This window comes from Mixophyes fleayi, chromosome 1 (assembly GCF_038048845.1).
Source record: "Mixophyes fleayi isolate aMixFle1 chromosome 1, aMixFle1.hap1, whole genome shotgun sequence".
NCBI lineage: Eukaryota > Metazoa > Chordata > Amphibia > Anura > Limnodynastidae > Mixophyes > Mixophyes fleayi.
Genome location: NC_134402.1, coordinates 247,830,332 through 247,855,875, shown reverse-complemented (window position 1 = coordinate 247,855,875; position 25,544 = coordinate 247,830,332). Strand labels below are relative to the sequence as shown.

Below are 25,544 nucleotides of genomic sequence, written 5' to 3'. Positions count from 1 at the left end.
ATCTCAAAGGGGGACAGATTAAGAGGAGGTCTAGGAGTGGTTCGAATGCTGTGGAGGACCAACGGCAAAGCCTCAGGCCATGCCAACCCAGTTTCAGCCATTATCTTACCTAGTTTGTTCTTGATAGTACCGTTTACTCTCTCCACCTTACCACTGGCTTGTGGTCGGTAAGGGGTGTGAAGTCTGCTACTGATTCCCATGAGTTTACACATATTTTGGAAGATATCACCAGTAAAATGGGTACCCCTATCACTTTCAATGATTCTAGGGATACCGAACCTACACACAAAGTCTTGTACAATTTTCTTTGCAGTGAACACAGCAGTATTAGTGGCTGCCGGATATGCTTCTACCCAACCGGAAAACACATCAATACACACTAACACATACTTTAGATTCCTGCACGGTGGTAATTGGATATAGTCAATTTGTATTACCTGAAAAGGTCCGTCTGTAGGAGGGATGTGGGATGGCTCAGTTGGAATAGTTTTCCCAACATTTTTCCTCAAACAAGTAAGACATGACATTGATTTCTTACCAGCTTGAGAGGAAAATCCGGGAGCACACCAGTATGCTCTCACCAGTTTGCACATACCTTCTTTACCCAGGTGAGTCAGGCCGTGTGCTGCTTCAGCCAGGCTTGGATAGTATGTTTGGGGAGCTACAGGCTTACCTTGTCCATCCCTCCAGAGTCCTGACGACTCTTGACCACATCCCTTCGCCTTCCAGACCGCCTTCTCCTGCAGGGAACACAAATCTTGCATTTCAATTAATTTCTGCGTGTCTAATGTCTGAAAAACCATCACAGTCTCGGTCGATACAGTCATAGGTTGCCCTGCTGCCCATTTAGCAGCTTCGTCTGCCCTGTTGTTGCCCAATGACACTGGGTCTTCTTCAAAGGTATGGGCTTTGCACTTTATGACGGCTACTGTTCTGGGTAACTGTATCGCTGTCAGAAGTCCTTTTATGTGTTGTGAGTGTGCTACTGGTGTACCAGCTGCTGTCGTAAAGTTTCTAAGACGCCAAAGGGCCCCAAAATCGTGCACTACCCCGAAGGCGTACCTAGAGTCAGTATATATATTGGCTGATTTACCCTCTGCCAATTCACACGCTCTCCTTAGTGCTACTAGTTCCGCCACCTGGGCTGAGTGAGGTGGACCAAGGGGTTCAGCTTCTACCACATCCTGATCGTCTACAACAGCGTAACCAGTACATAGCTCTCCTGTCTCTGTCTGTCTATGGCAACTTCCGTCTGTATAAAACGTAAAATCTGCTTTTTCTAAGGGGGTGTCACGTATGTCGGGCCTTGCAGTAAAGGTCTGATTCAGGTGTTCCATACAGTCATGCGTGTCAGTATTCTTGCCTAACTCATCATCAACCAGGGTCTCCTCACCTTCCACCCTTTGTGTCTCTTGAGACACATACGGAAGGTATGTAGCTGGATTTAAGGTGTTACATCGTTTGATGGTGATGTTTGAGGGTGCCATCAGGGCTAGTTCCCATTTTGTGAATCTAGCTGAAGAAACATGTCTGGTTTGGGCTGAATTTAACAGAGATGATACAGCATGGGGTGTATAGATGGTTGAATTATGACCTATTACTACATCTTCGCTCTTACTTACTAAAAGGGCCGTTGCTGCTACACTTCTGAGACATGTTGGGAGTGACCTTGCCACATTGTCTAATTGTGCACTGTAGTATGCTACCGGTCTGCTAGCGTCATCATGTTTCTGTGCGAGGACACCTGCTGCACAGCCATCAGCTTCTGTACAAAATAGCTCAAAAGGCTTTTCATAATCAGGTATTCCCAATGCAGGTGCTCTTGTCAGACTATCTTTAAGGTTAAAGAACGCTTGCTCTGACTCTTCTGTGTGTACAACACGCTCTGGTTTTGAGGAAGAGACTAGCTCCTGCAATGGTAATGCCAGAATAGAAAAACCTGGGATCCAGGACCTACAGTATCCACACATCCCCAAGAAAGTACGAATCTGCTTCTGGCTCTGCGGCAGGGTCATGTGTTGTATGGCCTCAATTCTGTCGGTTGTCAGGTGTCTTAGCCCCTTAGAGAGGCAGTGTCCTAAGTATTTGACCTTTGTCTGACATGGCTGTAATTTATCCTTTGCCACCTTGTGCCCTGTTTGTGAAAGATGAAGCAACAACAATTTAGTATCATGCAAACATGACATAAAAGAATCAGGGCACAACAACAAATCGTCCACATATTGAATTAGAACAGACCCATTGTGGGGTTGAAAGGATTGCAAACAGTCATGTAAGGCTTGGGAGAAAATACTGGGGCTGTCAATGAACCCCTGGGGTAGTCTGGTCCATGTATATTGCACTCCCCTGTAGGAGAATGCAAAAAGGTATTGGCAGTCAGGGTGAAGAGGGACTGAGAAGAAAGCAGAACATAGATCAATGACAGTAAAGTGACTAGCAGATAGTGGAATCTGCATGAGGATGACAGCTGGATTCGGCACTACGGGGAATTGGCTCTCAACAACTTTGTTAATTCCCCTTAAGTCCTGGACTAATCTATAGCCCCTCCCCCCACTCTTCTTCACAGGGAAAATGGGACTATTTGCTGTACTGGCTGTACGAATTAAAATCCCTTGTTGTAACAGCCTCTCAATAACAGGATATACCCCTAGTTCCACCTCCGGTTTTAATGGATACTGTGGGATTTTTGGAGCTATCCTACCACTTTTTAGATTGACCATGACAGGGGCTACGTTTGCCATCAGTCCAGTGTCCTGTCCATCTCTGGTCCATAGGGAACCTGGTATTCCCAGCAACATCCCCTTTACTTGAGATGGCCTTTGTTCTATAACAGTAGAGTGTAACATTAACCTTTGAGGGGTGTCCAATATATCCTGTACCTCATGTGCGACCTTCTCCGGCATATCTAAGAACACACCATCAGAAGTACAGTATATGACACATCCCATTTTACATAACAAGTCTCTCCCTAGCAAGTTAGTAGGAGCCGCTGCAGCCAAGAGAAACGAATGCTTAGTATACAGAGGCCCGATAGTAACTTCGGCGGGTTTAGTTAGAGGATAATGTTACACTTTTCCCGTTACCCCCATAGCTGGAATAGTTTTACTGGTCACCTGTAGGTTGAAAGGAGAGGTTATCACAGATCGGGCCGCCCCTGTATCTACAAGAAAAGTTTGTTTCCTACCAGCTATGTCAACTATCATTGTTGGTTCTTCACTCTGACTCTCAGTTAACCTCACTGGCTGTAGACTACAGGTATGACCTGACCCCTACCGCTGACTATTGATTTCCCGCGCAGCATTTGCTGCCATAATATGCGCGGGTAGATGTGAGTTTTCTAGTCTATGTGAATCCCTCCTTGGAGGATATCTATGTGACCCACCTTTCTGTGTATTGAGTCTTTCCTTTTTACACTCTCTAGTGTAATGTCCTTCCTCGTTACAGTTGAAACACCTGATCACTTTAGGTTTCCTGTTATATGGGTTGTATGCTGGTGGTCGTGTATGCACCCTTTCTAGAGCCTGTATACTTACCATCATTAACCTATCACTTTTCTCCTCCCTTTTTCTAAAAAGGTTTTTGTCATGCTCCACAGCAGACTCCCTAAGAGAGTCTACCGTGACGCCTCTCCAATTAGGTAATGTGGTTTGTACTCTCGTCTTTAAATTTTATCTAAGGCCATCCATCAGTACTCCTACAGCTACCTCTCTGTGATGTGGGTCCTCACTTATGTTGGATATCCCAGTAAATCGTGCGATCGCTGTTATAGCTCTAGCAAAGTAATCTGAGGCAGTTTCACTATCCTTTTGTTTAATGGTGAAAATCTTACTCCAATTTACTACTACTGGAAAACAGATGGCTAAGTGTTTGACAATTTGTTCTATATTCCGTTGGTTAATCTCATCAGTCAAGGTGTCATCTTCCTCCAACAAACAATCTTCAATAAATTTTTGTATGTTAGTATTGGGAGGAAGACACGCCCTCAACACTACCCGCCAATCCTTACTGGTTGGTTCGTGAGCATTTCCTAAGTCTTTAACAAATTTCTGACATTTAGCTAACTCTTTTCTAGGATCTGGGAATTCAGTCATAATGGAACGTAATTCTGATCTAGTCCAGGGACAATGCATTGTAACATTTCTTAAAGGAACTACACCATCCTTATCCGGTTTCCCATTGGGAACTGATATTGTGCGGACCGGGAACGCACCCTCTGGTACACTGACTTCAGGAGACACTACAGGATTTACTGGTCCTAGATTTAGAACGCTTTCACTCCTAGTGATCACGCTACTCTCACCTATCTCAGCCATTTTCTCATACTTGCGCTGAGCCTCTAGTACACTAACGGCATGGGCAATGGCCGAAATCACAGTGGGTTCATCTTCACTTTCAGATACACTTGATTTAAACTGGTTTAAAACAGGATACAACTTAGCAATTTTTCTATTTTCAGTTTTAACAACGGCTGTACTTACCCCTCCCGCCACATAAGGTGGCGGGGGCGCGCTTGCGCTGAGTTCGCCACGCTTCGCAACGGTTACATCCGCCTTGCGCGCGCTTTTCGTCACGCCTACTTCCGGTTTGCATTCGCTGCTCTGCCACGTGTTACTTTCCATTTGCCACAATTTTAAACAATCATTATGTTTATTCCTCACTTTCGTTGAGGTAATCAACCATACTTTATCTTTTACGGTATTTAGTACCTCTGCATTAAAACTTCCTATTGTTGGGAAAGGCCTATCACAAGTTTTGGTCATCTTGACCCACGTGTCACAATACACAGTTGCGTATGCACCATATTTCTTACACATGAGAAACTTCGCTGAACCAATAGGGCCTTCCTTAGGCAGTACACTGACCATCTCTAGCGTATGCTTAGCACCCATGTTGAACAATATAGCTTCTACCCGGAACACAGACACACCGCAATGCTCTGTTCTTTCCACCTAATAATTTCAACTCTGTTGCTATACTCACCGCTAGAGATCTATAATGCTCGGTGAACGTATTTCCTTTAGCCAGGTTCACTCGCTTTTCTCGCCCCTGGCGAGGATCCCTAATACAGAAATATCACTGTGGGCCCCAAGGGCTATCAGCTCCTCGATACCCTGGCTCAACCACAAAAATCTGCTGAGTTTATTATCGCTGGGAGCGCAAGTTAATACAATCAATCTGCCTTTCCAGTATAATTCCTCCTAGCTGCTTCACCAATTCGCACTAACGGTGCGATCGGATCGCACTGCCTACCAATACTAATTATTAGCAAACCTTGCGATCTATTGGTAGCGCTTTGCGAAAACCCGGTTTTCGCATTCGGTATACCTGCCCTGTATACCGTCCTTCAGTTGGGCAATCCGCCTCGTCAGACAGCAACTGAGCACAATCCACAATAAAACAGTGTATCTACGTTACAACATCACACACTATACACCTTTTATGCGCAGAAAATCAAAAGTTCCCAACAACAGTAATATTATCTCAGAGGTTTTCACAAGTAATTATATTATGCACATATAATAACTATCAAGACGATTGTTTAACCACGTGGCAAATCTACCGGAAGTTCGCGTACGCACAGCAGGAAATACACATACGCTAAGCAATGCAATACAGTTAAAACGCACAATGACAGAAAAAAGAAACAGTTTTCTCTTTTGTCCCTAGGTTCTAGTTAGCGTGCCCTAGATAATGCAAAACGGACATTCGGTTTCGCAACACAGAGTAAAATTCAGGTTTTGAACACCATGCGTTCTTACCCGTTTATGACGCGTCTCCACCCTTTGTTGAGGAACCGAAATCCGTTGGTCTTGCGTATCATCGGCAACGAAACCTCCAAAGCTCACGAGCCCCCAAAATTGTTATGTGCGTATTGCCGCTAACCAATAACGATTGTCGAACCTCGATTTGTGTTTCCAAAGCACAAAGATTTATTCGCAATAAGTGAAATAATATGCTCAAGTGAAGTAATAGTAAATACAGCCGTTACTTATCGCAGGCGCTCTGGATCCAGTGCAGTCATTCAATCCTGAAGTCTGGGGACAAGATGTCCGCACTCTGGATCACAAGCTGCTGCTTATATACACAAATACAGTAATACAATGAAGATGGTATAGCTTGCATCTATTGGTCCGGGTCTCAGGAATGTCCAAGGGGTTGTCAATCATTGGCTGGTTCATCCTAAGGAATCCAAAGGAGGGGGTCATCTCTGCAGGGGGTATGCTCTGCTCTTCCCGCCAGGATTCCTTAGTCTTAAGTAGTTCATAATTCCCTATCATTCATAACTTGCGTATGCACTCTGCGATTCCCTCGCAGAGTGAACCAAACAGTAGGATATGTAACAAGGTTTATTATAATACCACTCATGAGGTTATTCCTTTAACCCGTTCCGTGTATTTCACTAATATGCATGTAACTCTGATATAACATATAAATACTACTATATTTCGACATAACTGACTATGTGTTGCAACTACCATTAATGTGTACTATTTTATAAGTATGCGTGTTTGTGCGAATGTATGGTAAAAGACCAATTACTGTTGCTGCCACGTGCAGTGGATGCGTACGCCCTTTCACGCCGTAGCGTGCCCTTGTACGTCGTAGCGTACCGTACGCATCTTTTCAGACAAAGACAACCAAGTTTGCTAGACTTTAATTGAAATGACTTTATCCAATTTGCTGACTTCGACACAACAGAGGGTCAATCATAAGTTTTGCAGTGTATCCACAGGAACACAGCAAGAGAGCAAGTCATCAAAAAAAAGTTTCCATGCTAGAACCGGCAGGGAGGCCAAGCTCTCCCTGCCTTAAATACAGGAAGTGTCCAATCAGTGATGGTACTAATTGACCCGCCAGAATGTGCTTCATTACACTACTTTGCGCACGCAATCAGCTGCCACAGATGTCGGGACATGGCGCTCATTGCAAAGGCATCCAGGCCGTTGTCTTGGTGATGGCCTGGGACAGCGCTATGGGAAGTGATGTCTCGGCTGTTGTCATGACAGCTGAGACGCAGGTAAGATCAGGTCGCTGCTCTCAACATATGACTTACCTCTGTGTTACTTCCTCCTGTGGATACTCAAATACACTGGCAAACCTGATTAGACTCCCAAATCAAACTTCTCCTGCTGCATGCTGTTTGTGCACATCCAGACCATAAACATTAGGTTGCAACTGTGTAATGGTACTTCATTTTGTTTCACGCTCATGTTACATGTGCCAGATATACATGTGTCTTATACATGTGTTTTTCCACTTATCACTGTAGGAAGATAAACAGTAAGTCATTTATATACTGTATGTGGAAACAGTGTTAATAAGGAGTTATTGTATCAATTTTGTTTTTCTTATGCAATGAACACCTAATAAATAATAGTTTAAATAAAGAGGGGAAGATTCAATTGCGGTAATGTGGAGAGAGGACATCATTGAGATGCTTGGCTGCGCACATTGCCAGCAATTACGGTAGGAATCTCCACTCATTTTTCCTTGCACCTCTATGGGATGCAAGGAAAAATGAGCACAGATTACATCCATAATATTGGCATTAAGTGTCTAGTGCAGTGATGGCTAACCTGTGACACTCCAGGTGTTGTGAAACTACAAGCCCCAGCATGCCTTGCCAGTAGATAACTAGCTGATTACTGGCAAAGCATGCTGGGGCTTGTAGTTTCACAACACCTGGAGTGTCACAGGTTAGCCATCACTGGTCTAGTGGGACGTTGATTCTCAAATTGATTCTCCTTCAGAAAGTAGAAATGTGCAGTAGTTATTGGTCAGACTACTATGCTTCTCACAACATGTAGCATGTGTTCCACAGAAATTCAAAGGTTGTTTCGACTTTGTAAATGCAACTCAAAATAATAATTTTGTGCATGGTTTCTTCATAATTAGTACAGTAAACTATCAACTATTTACATACAATTTGCTTAAAATAAACATTGGGGATTATTCTTATTACCTGTTCTATTATAGTAATAATTAGACTTGATAATGAACAACACTTCTATTTTTCTCTTTATCTTCCCCCTAATTTGAAATTATACTGTCATATGACTATAAGAGTTACAGAGTTTCACAGTTGTAACTGCTGCACTTCTGAATAAACATGGGGAAACAATGTGAGCTCATGCTTCTTTGTGTACAGTGACACCTTATGGCTAGAATAGATAACTACCATTAGATAATGCTAATTGGCTAATACCAATTCTGCACCACTTAGTTAGACTACAATAAGAGGTTGTATTATTTTTATTAGATCAGTGGTAATTATCTAATACTAACTTTGCATTTGTTACTTAGACTGCAATAAAAAGTAAAATTTTTATTAAATCAATAGTATGCCTTTTTTGCACTGTTTAGAAATTCTAATGCTGGTCAGCATAGTGTGAGTCTATTACTGTAATATATCTAATTAGTGTTGGCCGCTAGTATTTAGTGTGTGTTTGCTACAAGAGTATGTTATGATTTAGATAGAATAGGTTAGTTACACTTTAGCTTCAGGAGGTGAAAATGTGGAGAACACTATCTGAAAATACTGCTACAGGAGGACAAACATCCAACACTCTCCTCTCCTGTGAGTACCAAAAATGATTTTATCACAATGTTTCTAACCTTTATTATTGTTAGTTTGTGATCTCTTCTGCAACCTAGACTAACTACTTACCTTGCACACCCTCTTAGTTCTATTCATTTTCTCTTATTCACCATGGTTTGTTGATAACCTTTACTCTTTCCCATGCATGCACTCAGTGACAACTTACTCCCTCTCTTACTCCTGCTAATGATCTCCGTATTTGTACTGTTCCTCCTCTGCCCTCTATTGGTTAATTCAGCTACACTAATGCAATTCCTGTACTCTCCTCCTAATACCACGTCATCTTTTCTCCTCACCTTTAAAGCCCTCACCAACCTCCCCGCATACATCTTTGAACTCGTCATTAGATACAGTCCCTCTTGCGCCCTTGGATTTGCCTATCACCTATCCCTCTCCTTCTCTTCGTTAACCACCTCTAACCCCCACCTCCAAGACTTTTCCTGTGCTGCTCCCCGCCCTCCCTCAACACCCACTTCACTAAAGCTCACCCTTACTCCCACCCAATAGATCTCTGCATGTTCTACCAGCATTCTGCAGTTGCTACTTGATGGATTAGAAAATACACCTAATTGTTTGAGTACATGTTATTTACACAGAGAGAAACATAGCAGCAAATCAAGTCTTGCAAAATGAGACACTTACAAAAACATTAAGATTTCTTTAATAAATGCAAAACATGATTATCACACCTGAAAAAGTAGAATATGTACATCTCATCAAGCTTGATCTAACCAGTTTCCTATGAAGAAGTGAAAGCTCGTTGTTATTAAACATTCAGAACGATAGGCAAGCTGTGGCTCTATGCTAGCAGGCAAAGCATGCTGGGGGATTTATGTGGGCAACCTGTAGCTTTGCAGCTTTTGTCAATGTCCGATTTAAAATGAAAAGGTCAATACTTAAAAAACAAAAAAAAAAACCCAAAATCAAAACCCCAAAAAGATGACCCATATTAAAAGCATATATCTGCTTACAATAGCCAAATCAAGAAAATAATAGATGTGACAAGATCGTGGAACACACAGTTCAATAAGTTGGGAAAAAGAATGCACACTGCATTTAGTAAAAGGTTACATTCAAGAACCGAACAAGCTATTTCATTTTTTGTTTTTCTCTGGAAGATCCCAAATTACATATCTATATACACATATCTACATATCCCTGAGTTATTTTACACAGACACAAATATATTTAACAAACACATTTTTTTTTTTTTTTTTTAACATGGTTTTACATATAAATTGTCTTTTCTCCAGCAGGTTAGATTAGGCATGGAAAAAAAAAAAGCATCTTTTTTTTTTACTGAAACACACATGTACAGAGAGTTAAGCTATACACAATGACTAGACTGGAGAGCAGAAATAACATGGTGAAACACATACTGATAGATTTGACCCAATACTAACATACAGTTGCCAAACACCACAAATGTTTTCAAAATCTGCTAAAGACTTCGATACTGGCACTTGGCTCTAACAACTGTAAATTCAACTTAAATAAAATATGAATAATATTTTGAGGTAATGAACTAAATCAATATACATGTATATAATGATTTATGTTGTCATTTTCAGACAACTACTGCAAAAAGAAAATGCCCTTTAATAGGGGGAGGGAAAACTAGGCTGGACTTGGTCAAGGTTTTAACCAATAGCTAAAAAATAAATAACTGATGAACGTGAAATCGGATTTGTTGAGACATAGGTGTAAAATGTTCCTGCCAATAGTTGGTTTGCTACAATACACATTTGCTTTCTATAGATTTTGTGCTTTTTATTGCCCACTTTCCTTTTGTGTTTAAAGTTGAATCTTCATCAGTGACTTGCTGGGTGTACAGATGCATAAAGAGGTCTCCAGCTTTCCTCGGTCACATGCAGTATTTTTCTTAGAAGATAAATAATCTGAATTGGTAATAACAAATAATAGCAAATACTCTCTAGTAACAGTAGAGGAGCATAAAAAACCTGACAGCAGTTTTTTTTTTTTTTAAAACTAATGATTTCACATAAATGGACATGGATTATTTCTTGTGATAGATCTGGCAAGCACAATAACATATTAGGTTAGTCAAAACACGTTGGAAATCAAAACTGTTAATAGCATAATAGTTCATTTCAGTTTATTTTTATGTGTCATCAGGTACTGTTGAGCCCCTCCATCCCAAGAAGCCTGAGTAGCATTTACATCACTCATCTCTACCATGAGTCCCAATTTCACTTTAAGGGGAAACACTCCATTAAACCTTACCAGAGAGCATACAAATTGTTCAGCATGTAAACTGCTGTTTTCTTTAGTTAATGACACTGTTTATGTCTAAGTAGAGTTTGGCTGAGGAGCACATACTAAGCACTGTATAATATATCTCACCAAGAGCTTGTTGGGGTCCCTATCAAGCTGTGAGTTTTTAAATGTTTTCTGTAATGCACATTGAATGTGTTTGATGCGGTGAATTAAATTTTACATAGTGTACGGTTACACTTTTATTGAACAAAACTGTATTAGGTTTCATGCATTTACTATGTGAAAAAAAAAAAAGACGTATGTAGACTACATAGCAGGGTATGGACCCTAACACAGTCAATGGTTTAGCCCCTGACTGACATTTGGTTTGGTAAACTAAACATGCTCTACTTGGAAATGGAGTAAACAGATGGCTGTGGATGGACAAAAATTGGAACATGTAGTACTATAAACCAGTTAGGAGGGTTAGCGAAATCTATAGAGATTTGCAACCTGCTAAAAATATGTGATAGAATACTGTAAACACCAATATTAATGAAATTTTAAAAGTTTTTAAGTGTGTGCACTTTTTGTGCAAATGTGTCTATTTGCACTTAACATGTCATGCCTACTTGTGTCACATTACTAGATGTAAAAGATCATCATGCATGACAAGCAAAGGCAAATCACACTTAAAAATGAGTGTTATCACAGAAAAGCAATATTTTTGTTTTATTTAGAATTTCTGACTTGCAGCTTTTTCTGCAGCACTAAACCACAACTAACCCAGAATAGCACAAAATTATGCTTTCGATTAAACACTTTAAAAGCACATTGTTGCCAATTACTGTAAAGTATCCTATTTTACAACAATTAGAAGTGTGTTCTGTGAGTTTTCTGTAAACCCGTATTGAGTGCTATGAAATCAATCAACAGTAGTTGCTTCCCTCTCCTTTAGGTGGCCTTATTCTATGACCAAGAGATATTCAATATTTGTCTATGTGAATGCAGTTTTCTTAATTAGATGTTCAAACACATATTCAGGGTCTATACAGTGTTTAGGTTTGATAAATGCTCTAACTTGATAAGGATGTGTATTGTATTTACTAAGTTTGCATTTATCAGTGCCATTTTTGTATTTCCTTCATTTTCTCTGCTTTTATGAAAATTTCTGTTTCATATGGCTAAAATCAGAGAAGTTAGGTGCCCCTGATATAAAGTACATAATACACCGAGTGTGTCATCTTTGGTTTGCCTTTCAAGAAACAAACCAATGTCAATATCACGAATCACATCCACAGAAACTGTTTAGGAAAATTTGCATAGCAAAATCTGTCAGTGGTCTATGAGAGCCATTTATTTCAGACTATACAATAAACTGTAGAATATAATCTCCTGTACTTTTAATTGCTTAGAATTCACTCATCTGGGCCGTGTTTTCCCAATGCCGATAATGCAAGCATCTTATTTATTTTTTTGGTGCTCTCTGACTTTTTGATTATGGCCTCAAAACTTACATTATAAATTTGCAATAAGTCTGACAAATGGAGCATTAACCAACTCAATTCAATAAAGCAGAGATGGATGCTGCAAATAGGTGCTTCAGTGCTTGTTTCAGAACTGTAGGTACGTAACTGTATTAAATTTAAGTGCTAAGTACATTTTACAAAAGGCACAATGGTAAATAGCAATTAACACAATTTATGCTGTGGCTTTCGTCTGATTTGAACAAACCAAAAGAAAGTCATCTCCAGTGACTCTAATGACAGATAAGACAGTAGGCAAAACTTTTAAGGAAGTATCTGACAGTTACCTAGTCATGGAACAGTAGAATGTGAAAAAGACAGAGACCAATTTATCTAAGTGACCACTTTGCAGTGTCCAGAGAGATAAAACATGGTTATCATTCAGTAGTCTCTACCTGTCTCTGCATCACTTTACTGTCTATACAAAAACACTGTAGCAAACAGTTAAAATTATTATTCAAAGACCTATGGGTTAGGTCTGAGGTAAGAACTGCATAAAATTACCTCATGGGTAAAATCACATTCAATAACAAGCCTACAGTACAAAAGTGTAACATATATATGCATATATTTTATATTTGTCCTGCTTCAAAATTACATTAAAAGCACTTGATGGACTATGAAAATAATAGTGAATGCTTGATCCCTTTCCCTTGTGATATCTTAGCATAAAACAAAGAAGCTAATTCATGTCATCTTAGGTTTCAATGGCTAGAAAATTGGTTTTAGGAGGTACACAACTAGCTATATTCCAAAAAAGTATTAAATATGTTCTTATTCTGTCGCAAATTTACAGAAAATGACCAATATACATATTTATAAATGTTCTGTATGTGCTAGATTCAACAAAAGCCCTTAGAAAAAAAAAAAAAGGTAATGTATAGTTTGTCGCCAACTGTACAAAATATCTGTGCATTTCATGAAGAAAATATCAAAATAATTCTCTTCAAACATAATGAAGATGCATTCTCTTTGTGCGGTTTGAACGTAGCATTGTCCATTTACTACGTTCTTCCATGTCTTTACTGCATGTTACAAACACCAAGAACTGAGAGTGCCTCAGTTCAGTAAAACGGTCTATTTGCCATTTCAAAAGCAAAATTGGGCTAGCACATATTGTGCATGTCATTTGTTGCAGTCTTCATTCCGAAAGCTAGCAAGTCTTGCACATACCATAATGGTTGCAATGTGCTGCATGTCATTCTGTTTGGCATATTGCAGGCTACGTCCACATGTGAATTTATCAAGTCAGTCATGCAACCAATTACACTCCAATACATTCCCATGTTCGTTCGATTTTTAGAGTTAGATCCTTAAAGGAAGGACGTTGACTAATATTATTATTCCAGCAATCAGTCATAATGCGATAGATCTGGAAAAAAAAGAAAGAGAAAATATATAAACATTGAAGCAACTTTTGTTTACATCTCAACCATCCAATTGAATAATCAAACTTTTGGACTGAAGTAATTCTGTCTCTACTGTTGTGTAATATTCCAACATGGATGAAATAGTGTTTCATCACAGCGGTAATCTAGACATTTACATTTATTGGATCAAAAATGTGTTATTATTAGACGTTTTTCTAGTATGTGGCTAGTTATGGTAAACCTTGCATTATCTGCCAGGGTGTATGTGTGAATACTATAGCTGCAACTCAAACAAAAACTGCAATAAAAGTTGGATGTGTTATTGGATATATCTGTATTCAAATTAATTATCTAGAAAGAGAAAAAATATAAAAACTTTAATATAGAGCATAATGTAGAAGGATATCAAATGTCACTAAAGAGTTCTATGGCACAAGACCGCAGATCAAGTAATTTATATATAGATAATGGAATGTCATCAACTTCTAATATCTTCATAACTAGTACAGTACACATCAAACTACTGTTACTTGCTAACTTTTATGCTTGACTGACTCCAGACTTGTCAGCTGGTTGGTGAATAATGAGGAATGAAGAGAGCTTTTAATGATAAACTGTGCGTGCCAATTTGTTACTGTTCGTTTTATTACTTATCAACTCATTCTCAACCACCCAATAGTATATTTACATCAGCGGTAGGCGAGTTTTGTGCCAAGGTCCAGTTTATAAAGCTGTGGATTCCAGTGAAGTTCTAAACAGTCACTGTCCACCCGATCACTGTAGATAGTTTGCTGTAAACACTATGTACAGCTCTATGAGGAAACCTGGGCTTCCACACTGAACACAAGAAATCCTGTGATGTCACCAAATATTTTCCTATGTGCAGGGAAATTCTAAAAGCTACAGGAGAGATCTGTCCCTATGATGTGGATAAAGTTTCAAGTTTGAAATTATTCTCTTTATAAACACAACTGCTATGACAATAAGCCTCTGTCGGCTTTTCAAGGGCTTTTCAAGGGACTCGCGTCCTTTGACGCTTTACCCGCTGGGGGGGACTTTGTCATTTTCATTATCAGGATCAGCGTTTATATCTATATCATACGCAGTTTCAGCACCTCAGCTATTGTGAGCACAGTGCTTTGTTTTCGAACAGCTCTGCAAGAATGGCTCAGGCACAGTGCATTGCCGACAGAGGTTTATTGTTGATAGAGAGGCAGATAGCACAAGATAGATTAGGGGCAGCTTGAGTTTAACTATTTATGAGAGTTTTCCGATTTTGGGGATAGGGATTCTCTGAACTACTAAATATTTTTCAACCTGGGTCACAGAATAAATCACAAATTCAATATAAAAAAAACAATTCATTAATAAATAAGCATACAACTACAATTTTGTTTCTGTTTCTCCTTATCTTTCCCTGTGCTAGTATATATGAGGAACTTGTTTCCTGGTTAATATTAGCAATAGAGGTGGTAGATGCATATTGGCATGGTTCTCTCACATTACTACTGAGCGTAGCGAGTCACGTGATAGAGAATGTTCTCTTGACATACGATTAAATAGCTCAGATCAGTAAGTGAGGCTTCTGTGTTTGAGAGCTGGCCTACATATATGTTCATAGCAGCTGTGTTATAAAGAGAATAATCTCAAAATTTAAACAACTTTATCCACATCCCCACCAGCGGGGTAGATTTTAAATCACATGCCTGTTGTGTGTGTTCTTTTAATATTTCACTGCTAATTATCTGAATTAATAAAAGTTATTTTTTAATGGGGCAGGAGTGCTGATAGGTCCTATCTTTTTGAACCTTGGTTCATTCTTGTCTTCTAATTTTGCCATTTTTTTCCCTCTGTAAAAAGCACTTAAAATAATAACGTAACAAACAAAGCCTTATCTGTCCCCAAAAAAAATTATGCAAAGTATACAGGGCAGTTAAGAATGATTCTGTTTAAACAACACATAACTAAATGGTCAAATGCAGTCTGGTCGTGAAGTGGTTAATGTAATCTGGTGTAAACTTTAATTTTGACCATGGGCTAAGCAAAGATCCATATGATATGCCCACATTACTGTTTTCTATCCACTGGTCAGTTCCTGAGAGTTAGACTGGGTACACACTACAGGGTTTTCATCCGATCATCATGCCAGTCACACGATAGACGACCATTACGTCCGACATCACATTAGTGTGTGCCTCCCCATGATCATGTTTTATCGTACCAAAGCACATCGTATCATTTGAGTTGATTTTATAAACAGACAAAAAATCTCTATAATTGATGGAACGAAGTGTGTATACACTCATGACCAGCAGTGTAGGCAAATCTGAATAGAGTTTACAGAGTCATGATCTTTTCAGCCAATGGTTATGACAGATGAAGAGCACAGATCTGACAGTAAATCATGTAAAACATGTATAGTGTGCACATATGAATCAGTATTCTAATCGGGACTTTCAGATGTTGGTAAAATTGTTAATGACACCACATACATGCCTACTTTTTTGACTTGTCCTCTGGGAGATCCAAGAGGGCAGGTCATGTGACAGGGGCGTGGTGACCATAGCTCCGCCCCCACTATAAAATGCCGATATTCACGACATTGACTAGCAGGGGCGGGGTCAATGGCACGATGGCGCCATTAACCCCCCCCCTTTGATATTCATTACCCTGAATGTCGGCATTTTATAATTGGGGGTGGGGCTATGGTGACCACACCCCTCTCTACAACGATCCGGGGGAGATTGCCTACTCCAGGGAGGACTCCACGTAATTCAGTAGTCTCCCGGATATTCCAGGAGTAGACAAGTATGTCCTATCACATTGGGAGAAATTTTCTGCATTGTGTACCCAGCCTTAGTAGCTGAAGACTACTAGAGGAACAGTTGTAGACAGGCACAGGGCCTGAATTTTAGTGCAATCTGTGGATAAGCAGTGAGGTGTAATAAACAAGCAAAAATAGCATTATAAATCAACAAATAACTTGCCTTTAATGCTCACATATTTTTCTACAACATACTACCAACACTCTGAAATCTAGTATATTGCTTTGATTGGGGCCTAGACAGTGCGCCTTACTAGTAGCTTGCATGCAGAAAGCATTTATAATAATAATCACAAGATATTTCGTCACAAATCTGGTCAGGCCATTAGCACTACTAGACAAGCTGTTCCTAGCACACATGACCTGCAGAGTACAGATGTACAGTGTATTGTTTGCCAAGTAGCAGGTCATTTCCATCTTCTTTCTGTATCCCATAAGTAGTAACATAGTACCTAAATAATTTTAGCTCTGGTGTAATTTACCTCATTCATTACTCATTTAATGTTTGTGCTTCCAACAAGACGACTAAGATTAAGTACTTGCAGTACTCGGACTTACCAACAGTAAATAATTGGAAACAGAAAGATCATCACCATTTATTTATATAGCGCCACTGATTCCACAGCGCTGTACAGAGAACTCATTCACATCAGTCACTGCCCCATTGGAGCTTACAGTCTAAATTCTCTAACACAGACAGACAGACAGACAGACAGACAGAGACAGACAGACAGAGACAGACAGACAGAGACAGACAGACAGAGACAGACAGACAGAGACAGAGAGACAGAGACAGAGAGACAGACAGACAGAGACAGACAGACAGAGACTAGGGTCAATTTTAATAGCAGTCAATTAACCTACTAGTATGTTTTTGGAGTGTGGGAGGAAACCAGAGCACCCAGAGGAAAAACGGGGAGAACATACAAACTCCACACAGATAAGGTCATGGTCGGGAATTGAACTCATGACCCCAGTGCTGTGAGGCAATTAGTCACTGCACCATAAATGTAAAGTCTTTAGTGTAAATATTTAATCCCCTGCTGTCACCAATACCACAGTGTAAAACTGTAGGAATAAATTATTATGCACACCTCATACTCAACTTTGTGGAACTATTTAAACACGCCATTAAATGGTGTTTAGGTGCAGCTACACCTAAAATAGATAAAGACAAAGCCAATGTCTCAGCTATTTTCTTCATTGAACATGGGTGGATAGACCATGGTTTGTTATATTTATGTACTGCCTCATAACTTGGCAGAAAGCAGATGTGGTGACAATCTTTACAAAGTGTACATATTTGGAACCAGGAAATTATAGATCTGTGAGCCTGTCATAGGTAAATTATTTGAAGGGATTCAGAACCATGATATTCTGAAATACATCGTATAAAATAATATAACCGTATATCATTGTGGTTTCAGGACAGACTGGTCATCCCTAACAAATGACTAATTTTTCTAAGTTTGAAACTTGATCTCTGTAGAGAAATTTATGTGATATATATTTGGATTTTGTGACTATGCCATGTAACAGTCTGTTACATAAAGGGTTGTTATAAATGTAACATATTGAAACTGGGCAAGTTATTACTAGAGTACCACAAGGGTCCTGTGATTTCCAATAATTGTATTAATGACCTTGTTGATGGCCTAGAAAGCAAGGTGTCCATATTCCATTAAGCTATGTAAGGTATAGTAAAACAGAGCATCATATCAGCTTACGAAAAGAAAGATTTAGATAAAATGGCCGACGTGTTGTGAAATGACAGATAAAATTGAATATAGATAAAAGTAATGCAATAGACCCAGGCATTACCAATAACTGTGCTACTTCTACATTAAATTTAACAAATTAGGGAAAACTAGGCTGGAAAAGGACTTTAGAATATTATTTGACAGCTGCACAGGAGTCCCGGCATACACAAACATGGAATAAATGCACACAATCACAATATCATCAGTGCAATCTTGAACATGACAAACTGTTACAGGCACCTCACTGTAAGAAGAAGATAAGAGGAAAGGAAATAGGGTTCAGAGGCAAGTGACCTTTTTTAATAAAAGGAATGGAAAGGTTAACTTATAAAGTTGGAAAAACTAGGTTTGTCTACTTTGGAAAAACGGTACCCTAGAGGTGACCTAATATGTATAAAAATATCCCAGGACAAAACAAATATTGGTTTTATATACTTTTTATACCAAAAATCATACAGTGCGCAAGGGATCACCAACTTCACAAATAGAAGACAATGTCACCATTAGCCTGGGTAGGGGTTCTTTGATGCAAGGCTCGATCCTTACAAGAGAAGATGGAGATGGAAAATTCACTCATAATAATAAAAAATGGGTTGAATGCCTTTCTGACATTAATAGTATCTGTAGCTCTGGATCAACATAACTAAAATCAACTGCAATTAATGTGTCTATTTTACAACCTTACTAACTATATAAGTGGTGCCAACACGGGCTCATGGCTCCGCACTTGTGCTACTTTGGTGATGCAATTACATGATGACTTCATGTGATATAGAGCCTAGAACTAACATCTGAAATCAATATAGCCGCTTCATATGGCAGCTTTCTGCAGTGGTGACTGGCAGTGCTAACCTATCCAGAGCTAAATGGCAATAAGTGCAATACCTCAGTAGGACAGCCCTCAGGTTGTGGCAGTCTTCCATTATTCTTCAGCAGCTCTATCAGGTGAAACACAATCATTTGTCCTTGTTTATCATTCCCAATCATCCTCATGAACTCCTACAGATAACAACAAAAGCAAACGTTTGATGACAAAATGAAGATGTAGTTTTCCGAGCCTAGCAGGATAATATGAATAAAGCCTGTAACACCTATGCCTGTTACAATATCTGAAAAGATGAACAGGTACTTTTATTTATTTTTAATTAAAAACTTTTCCTTTAAAGCAATCAAATATTCCAAAGTATAAGATTTGTAGAATTACACAAGAAATTGTTAACAAATTCTGAATATACAAATGTAGTGTACAGTAATGCTCATAAGGCCACCAAGATAGGTTTTATAGTAAATAACACAGACAGTAATAGAAAACTTAGATCTCTAAAACATAATAATTAATACTTTGAGGTACTGTATCATTTCTTTAGGCAAGTGGTCTGAAATCGCAACATCTACCCTAAGGCAAATCCAATAACAATTAAATCAGATTATTATCAGATAGGTTGGTAAACCCGGTTGAAAAAGGGCCTCTATCAATCACTGTTTGCGGACATTGTCTGACCCCACTAACAGGTTCCAGTTATGCTGGCAGTGATACCACCATATCTTGTTCAATTTGGTAACATATGCAAGTTCAAATTGTACATCAAACACGAAGCAACAGGACTGGCCAACTTTGGCCCAGGTAGCCTAGGATGGGATTGTTCAGCCAACCATTTCTGAGCTTTTACTTTATGTTTGCCAAAAAGAGTCTCATACAGGAAAAATTAAAGTTTGCAAGGTTATTTGTACTGTAAAAAATATTTGTACTGCCCCTATATCAAAAATATAGGGACATGGTTCAAGAGGAATTGGGGAGCCTATCATGTCGTTAAAAAGAGCTGCTATGTACAAGAATAAAAAAAAAAAAAAAGAAGATTCATTGGTGACTAACCCAACTCACTATATTATGTTTGTTTACACTGGCATACAAACATAACCCTTTCATGACATGATCTAATTTCATGATTATAGATCTGTTTCGTCAGGAATAACTTTTCAATATCTAAATCAATCTATATGAATTATATATTGTTTTATTTCAGGATAATAGGGTTTTTAGTTAACGCATGAAAATAAATGACTTTATTTTTTGGGCATTACCTAGGGAGAAATTGTCAAAACTGGAAGTTCCATAATTCTTTCATAGTTACTTTTATATACCCAGAGAACCACACTGAAATGTATTTGCCTAATTCTGCTTAGCACAGGCACCAAATGTGTGTACTCAATGGTGGAAATGTGAAAAACGATTTTTTTATTTTTATTTTTTTTAGAACACACACAGGCTTCAGGCTTTTCTGGCCCTATAACTTACTGATCAAAAATCACAGGCGCAAAAACTGAACACAATAATACCTAGCCCAATAATTGTTTTTGGCATATGAGGATCAGAAATGGGGGATTGTGCAGGATTCCCTATTTAAAGGAGTATTAAACCCGTCCCAAATTGTTGAGTGTAGGGAACAATTATTTTATTCAAATCTGCATTTATTTTGGTCAGTATACATATCTGGACAGAGCTGCTAGCAACATGACCCATTTTATCCTGTGCACCCAAGGTTCTCATACTACTTTGCCATGAATATCAGTATAACACAAAGTCCAAGAAAGACAGCATTGTAGTGAGGTCCACCCTTCCCAGCAATCAACCTATCTACTCATCTGTCAGAACATTCAACTAAACATCAAAATAGTGCCTATGAAATTTGGGATTTTTCATCCACTAGAGCAAGGGCGAGATCAGCTATACTGAAACTGGCCAATTAAGCCAGGCCTGTAATCTATGTTCCAATTCATTCCAGAGATATTCAACAGGACTCTGGACTGGTCAGTGCAGTGCCTGCATAACCATGCTTGTACATACCACCATTTATGGACTGGCGCTTTATTTGTTTAAACACAAAAAGGACCCTCCCCAAGCTGCAGCCATAATGCTGAAAGCACCAAACCGCCAAAAACATTAATGTACCGTTCAGTAGTTTCAGGAACTGGAATAAAGGGCTCCAATCGAAAAAAAGAGAAGCACAACACACCATGTCGTCTTTACCAAACTTAACATTTAGCAATATACACTCAAAAAGCTAGTGTTCCTCTGGTATCCGCCATACCCATACCCTTCCATTGGACTGTCAGATAGTGTACAGAAATTAGACTCCACACAATGCTGTTCCATTGCTTCTAATTAAAATTGAGCCTTGCACTAGTCCAAACTTTCTGTTGCATATATAGGCGTTTGCTGCTATCTATATTTGATCATACCACACTTGTGACATGGACAGGAAGATCTGTCTAAGTTAGGGGGTGACGGGGTGAGCAAATATTTTCTTACAGATATTGTATTTTCATATTACAATAAGTTTTACACCTTTAACAATAATTCATCAATCACAGCACAATAAGGGGAAAGAGCAAGGACGGACCAGTTTCCTGAATGAAATGGAACATGTTGAAAAAAATGGCTAAACAGGAAAATTAACCATTGATCACAACAGTGTAAATGTGTGGGAAGCAAACAAAGCTAACAATCCACCAAAAATGAAAATTTGTTAACTTTGAAGGTGCCATCTACTAGGAGTGGAAGAACCTTCATTTAGAAACAAGTCCTTACAATTCTTAAAAAGCCAACTGACATGCCAACATGCTATCTGCCCATTGACTCCAACTCCTCCATGGTCTTTGCACCAATTTCAGTGACTCTAAACCTGTTAGTTGTGCTCACACTAACGGGCACAGGTTTCAGCCTGTGCTGAATATACTCGTTGCACCCCAGTAGCTGTGTTGACACTTGTAGTGTTATTTGTTTACTGTATTATACTGTTATATCAGACCTCATATAAATAAAGGATAATAATAATAACAGCAGCAGCTCTAAATCTGGTATGTACTGGTCAATTGTGAGTTGTGAAAGCTGGGACTACGGTATTATTGGACGTAGTAGCAAACAGTATGCAAGTAATTCTGATTTTCAGCTGTGAATAGGAGTATATTATATCATACTGACCGAAGGTGGGCTTTTATTTTTCTCACTGTAAGTAAACACCTCATAAAGAACAACTCCGAAACTCCAAACATCCGAAGCCACAGAGAACTTGCTTTCTGTCAGACTCTCTGGAGCATACCTGTAAGTATGACATGAGCAAATTAGTCACTACGAGTAATACATACTGCAACTAACTTCAAAGAGTAACATGAAAATGAGTAACATGAATTATTTTACCAGGACTGAAAATTCACCAAAATAACCTTCCAGCTTTCTAAGCTTAATCGAACATATTTCAATTAACCAAAACCAATCAATTCACCTACCAGAATATAGGACTTTCACCGGGCTCTTTAACCTTGTAGTACTCTTTGTCTTGTGGTAGTACTTTTGTCAATCCAAAATCCCCAATCTTTACTCTGTTTTCATTTTCAACTAAAACATTCCTTGTCGCCAAATCTCTGTGAATATACCTTTTGATTGTGAGATATTCCATGCCCTATAAATTCAAAGAGCACAATGTTCAACAAAATACAGACTACATTTACTTTACTGCTGTTCTGCCAACTGTTACAAAAACTTTGCAGTCATTGCTACTTTGCTCACTAGGGCATTAAAAGTAACTCCCCAGACTCTGCTTTCATTCTATTTGTGTCTGTGAATGATCTTTCTACTAATTACAGTAGTAACACACAATCAATAGAGTATGACTACTAAATGTTATGGACATACCTGGTGTTGGAAAACAAATGGGACAGTCCAAATTCCCAACTGTCTTTAACAACTGAACATGATGGTTATATTTTGTTGTTGTAACGTGATGCCCTATAGCAGTGTTGGCTAACCTGTGACACTCCAGGTGTTGTGAAACTACAAGTCCCAGCATGCTTTGCCAATATATAGCAGTTTATTGCTAGAAGGGTATGCTGGGACTTGTAGTTTAACAACACCTGGAGTGTCACAGGTTAGCCAATACTGCCCTATAGCATTATTTTTTTTATCTTTTACTGTGATGTGCATATGCAGAAATTAAAGACAGAGCAATATTTGTCGTAAATCAATTTTAAAGGTTATGGTAAACAACTATAACATGGCTCAGGGTATGCAGATTTTGTGGGGTGAACTTATATGTACCGTAACACAATTATGCAGCCACATGTAAGAATTACCTTGCATATCTGGGTGGAATACTGCAGAAGCTTTTTGAAGTCCAGCCTTTCCTTGTGTTTCTGCAGATAGTCTCTTAAACTTCCATATGGCAAATACTCCATAATCAATCTAAGATTTCGACGTCCTTATAGTTAAAAAAAATAAAATTTGGTCATTTGTAGTAAACGTAATCAAGTGCAAGTAATCAAATGTACAAAATCAAAAACATTACAGGTCACAAAGACAAAATAAGCTATTAAAAATAGTCTCTGACTTCCATGTTACACACCTATATTATGTTATTTTTCAATGCAAAAATGCACAAATGTATAAAAGATCAACCTACAAAGATGAGCAGTAACAAACTGAACCATTCATCAATGTTTGTACAATAAAATACTTGGTTAGAAAGGGGTATGTAAACGCACAAGGAAAGGGACCAACCTCTATCAAATAATATTCAGACTTAAATGTTCCCTTGTCTTGATGAGGGGGTGCTCTTCCAACAAGTACAAACTGTAACACTAAAAGACCAGAGTTGGAATTAGCAGAAAAGGCACTCCTGGTCCAGAGATACATGAAAATATAAATTTTATTAATTGTTATTTAAATCAATAAAATATCTTTGAGTCATAACAATATGTACTTATCAATGGGCAATCAGCCTTTACTATCAAGATATGCTGGCAATATATTAAAAATAAAGAAGTCGTGGAAAGAGCAGAAAATGTGAAAAATAAAAATAAAAACATCAAAACCATTCAGTAATAACCACCATGCTAACAGCAAATAGGCAAAAAGATGTGCCATGCAATATATATAGGTGGATATCCCTCATATCATTATTTTATATCAGATACCTTTATATCAGAGGTAACAACTTGCATTAGTAATCTTGACATAATAATACATTGCATATGTGTATATTATGTGCTCCTCAAAAATATATTAGAATGTTGTTAATAAAGGGTGGTATGTGACCCAGATAAACAATGAGATCTTAATTAAAGCTCCTGTTAAGGATTCCAATCAAATCCAAATAGTGTATCATCTAATTTGTTTGCATAAGTGATCTACTTGTTTATGCAACTTATACTCAGTGGATTTATTTCCATACTTGTATGCATAAAGTACATTCACATTCTTATGTTGGAATTAATTTGCATATTTACAATGTCCTTTATTCTATGATAAGTAACAAGTTTGATACACAAACACTTGTTTGTGTATCAATATACACTTACAATATGTATGATATCCTTTGATTTATTAATAAGGTTATATGAAACTATCCTATGAAAGGATGTGTGCAGTAACAGGGAGCATGTTAATTCACTTGCATCAATTGCCCACAAAATATAAGCATCTATGATGCCGATTTAGTAACATATAGAGAATTGTGAATATGAGGACCAACTAAGTTCACATATCGAGAGTAGAATATGATCAACGCATAAAAGTGTATCGCTACCTAATAACAGTCGATTAACTAATACAGAGGACAATCTATCCAGAGGATATCGGCTACATAGCAGCTTGACAGGTATTACTTCCTGGTTTGAGACGTCATGACGCACGTGCATATGCAGAAATATCAGTGTCGGCCTCTTAAGTTACGTGAATATCACAGGTGGCTTTTCCTTCCGTCGTAATTAATATGAACCTTGCCGGATACAGTGAGTGGGTGTATTATGGCAAGTCTGTTTTCTATACATGTCGGATTTCTGTTAATCATGATTTTTTGGTAGGCACACTTACTGTCTTTGTTAATAGAGTCGGGAAAACGTACCCAACCAGATTATAATTATTATTGCTTTCATTTTTATCATTGATCATTTGGATGCTAATGTTGAGCCAGGGTTGCTCCACAAACAGAGAAATTCGGTCGGACTCACCTGCACTGTAACACACTCCCTTGTATTTCACAATGTTCTCATGCTGGAGGGATTTCAGGATCTCGATTTCCCTTTCAAAATCCCTCATGTACTCTTCAGAGCTATGCTGGAGCTTCTTAACAGCTACAACTTCACCAGTGTTATCTTGTAGTGGGTCATATCGGCACAACTCAACGCTTCCAAAATTACCCTGAAATTATTAAGTAGCCTTTCACATAATATTCTCTAAAATATTCTAGTGCC

General features: G+C 38.6%; 1 protein-coding gene across 3 annotated transcripts in view; it reads right to left on the bottom strand.

Moving 5' to 3' along the window:
• Positions 1-9,244: 9,244 nt before the first annotated feature.
• Positions 9,245-25,544, bottom strand: part of JAK2 (Janus kinase 2) — a 143,117-nt gene continuing 126,817 nt past the window's right edge. For all 3 annotated transcript variants that reach the window (XM_075209147.1, XM_075209156.1, XM_075209164.1), the window contains 6 exons: positions 25,302-25,491; positions 23,427-23,551; positions 22,584-22,756; positions 22,279-22,396; positions 19,182-19,295; positions 9,245-13,714 (listed from right to left, as the gene is read on the bottom strand). In XM_075209147.1, the coding sequence (XP_075065248.1) occupies positions 13,607-13,714; positions 19,182-19,295; positions 22,279-22,396; positions 22,584-22,756; positions 23,427-23,551; positions 25,302-25,491 (828 nt within the window). In that variant the 3' untranslated portion in view covers positions 9,245-13,606. The remainder of the gene's footprint in view (positions 13,715-19,181; positions 19,296-22,278; positions 22,397-22,583; positions 22,757-23,426; positions 23,552-25,301; positions 25,492-25,544) is intronic.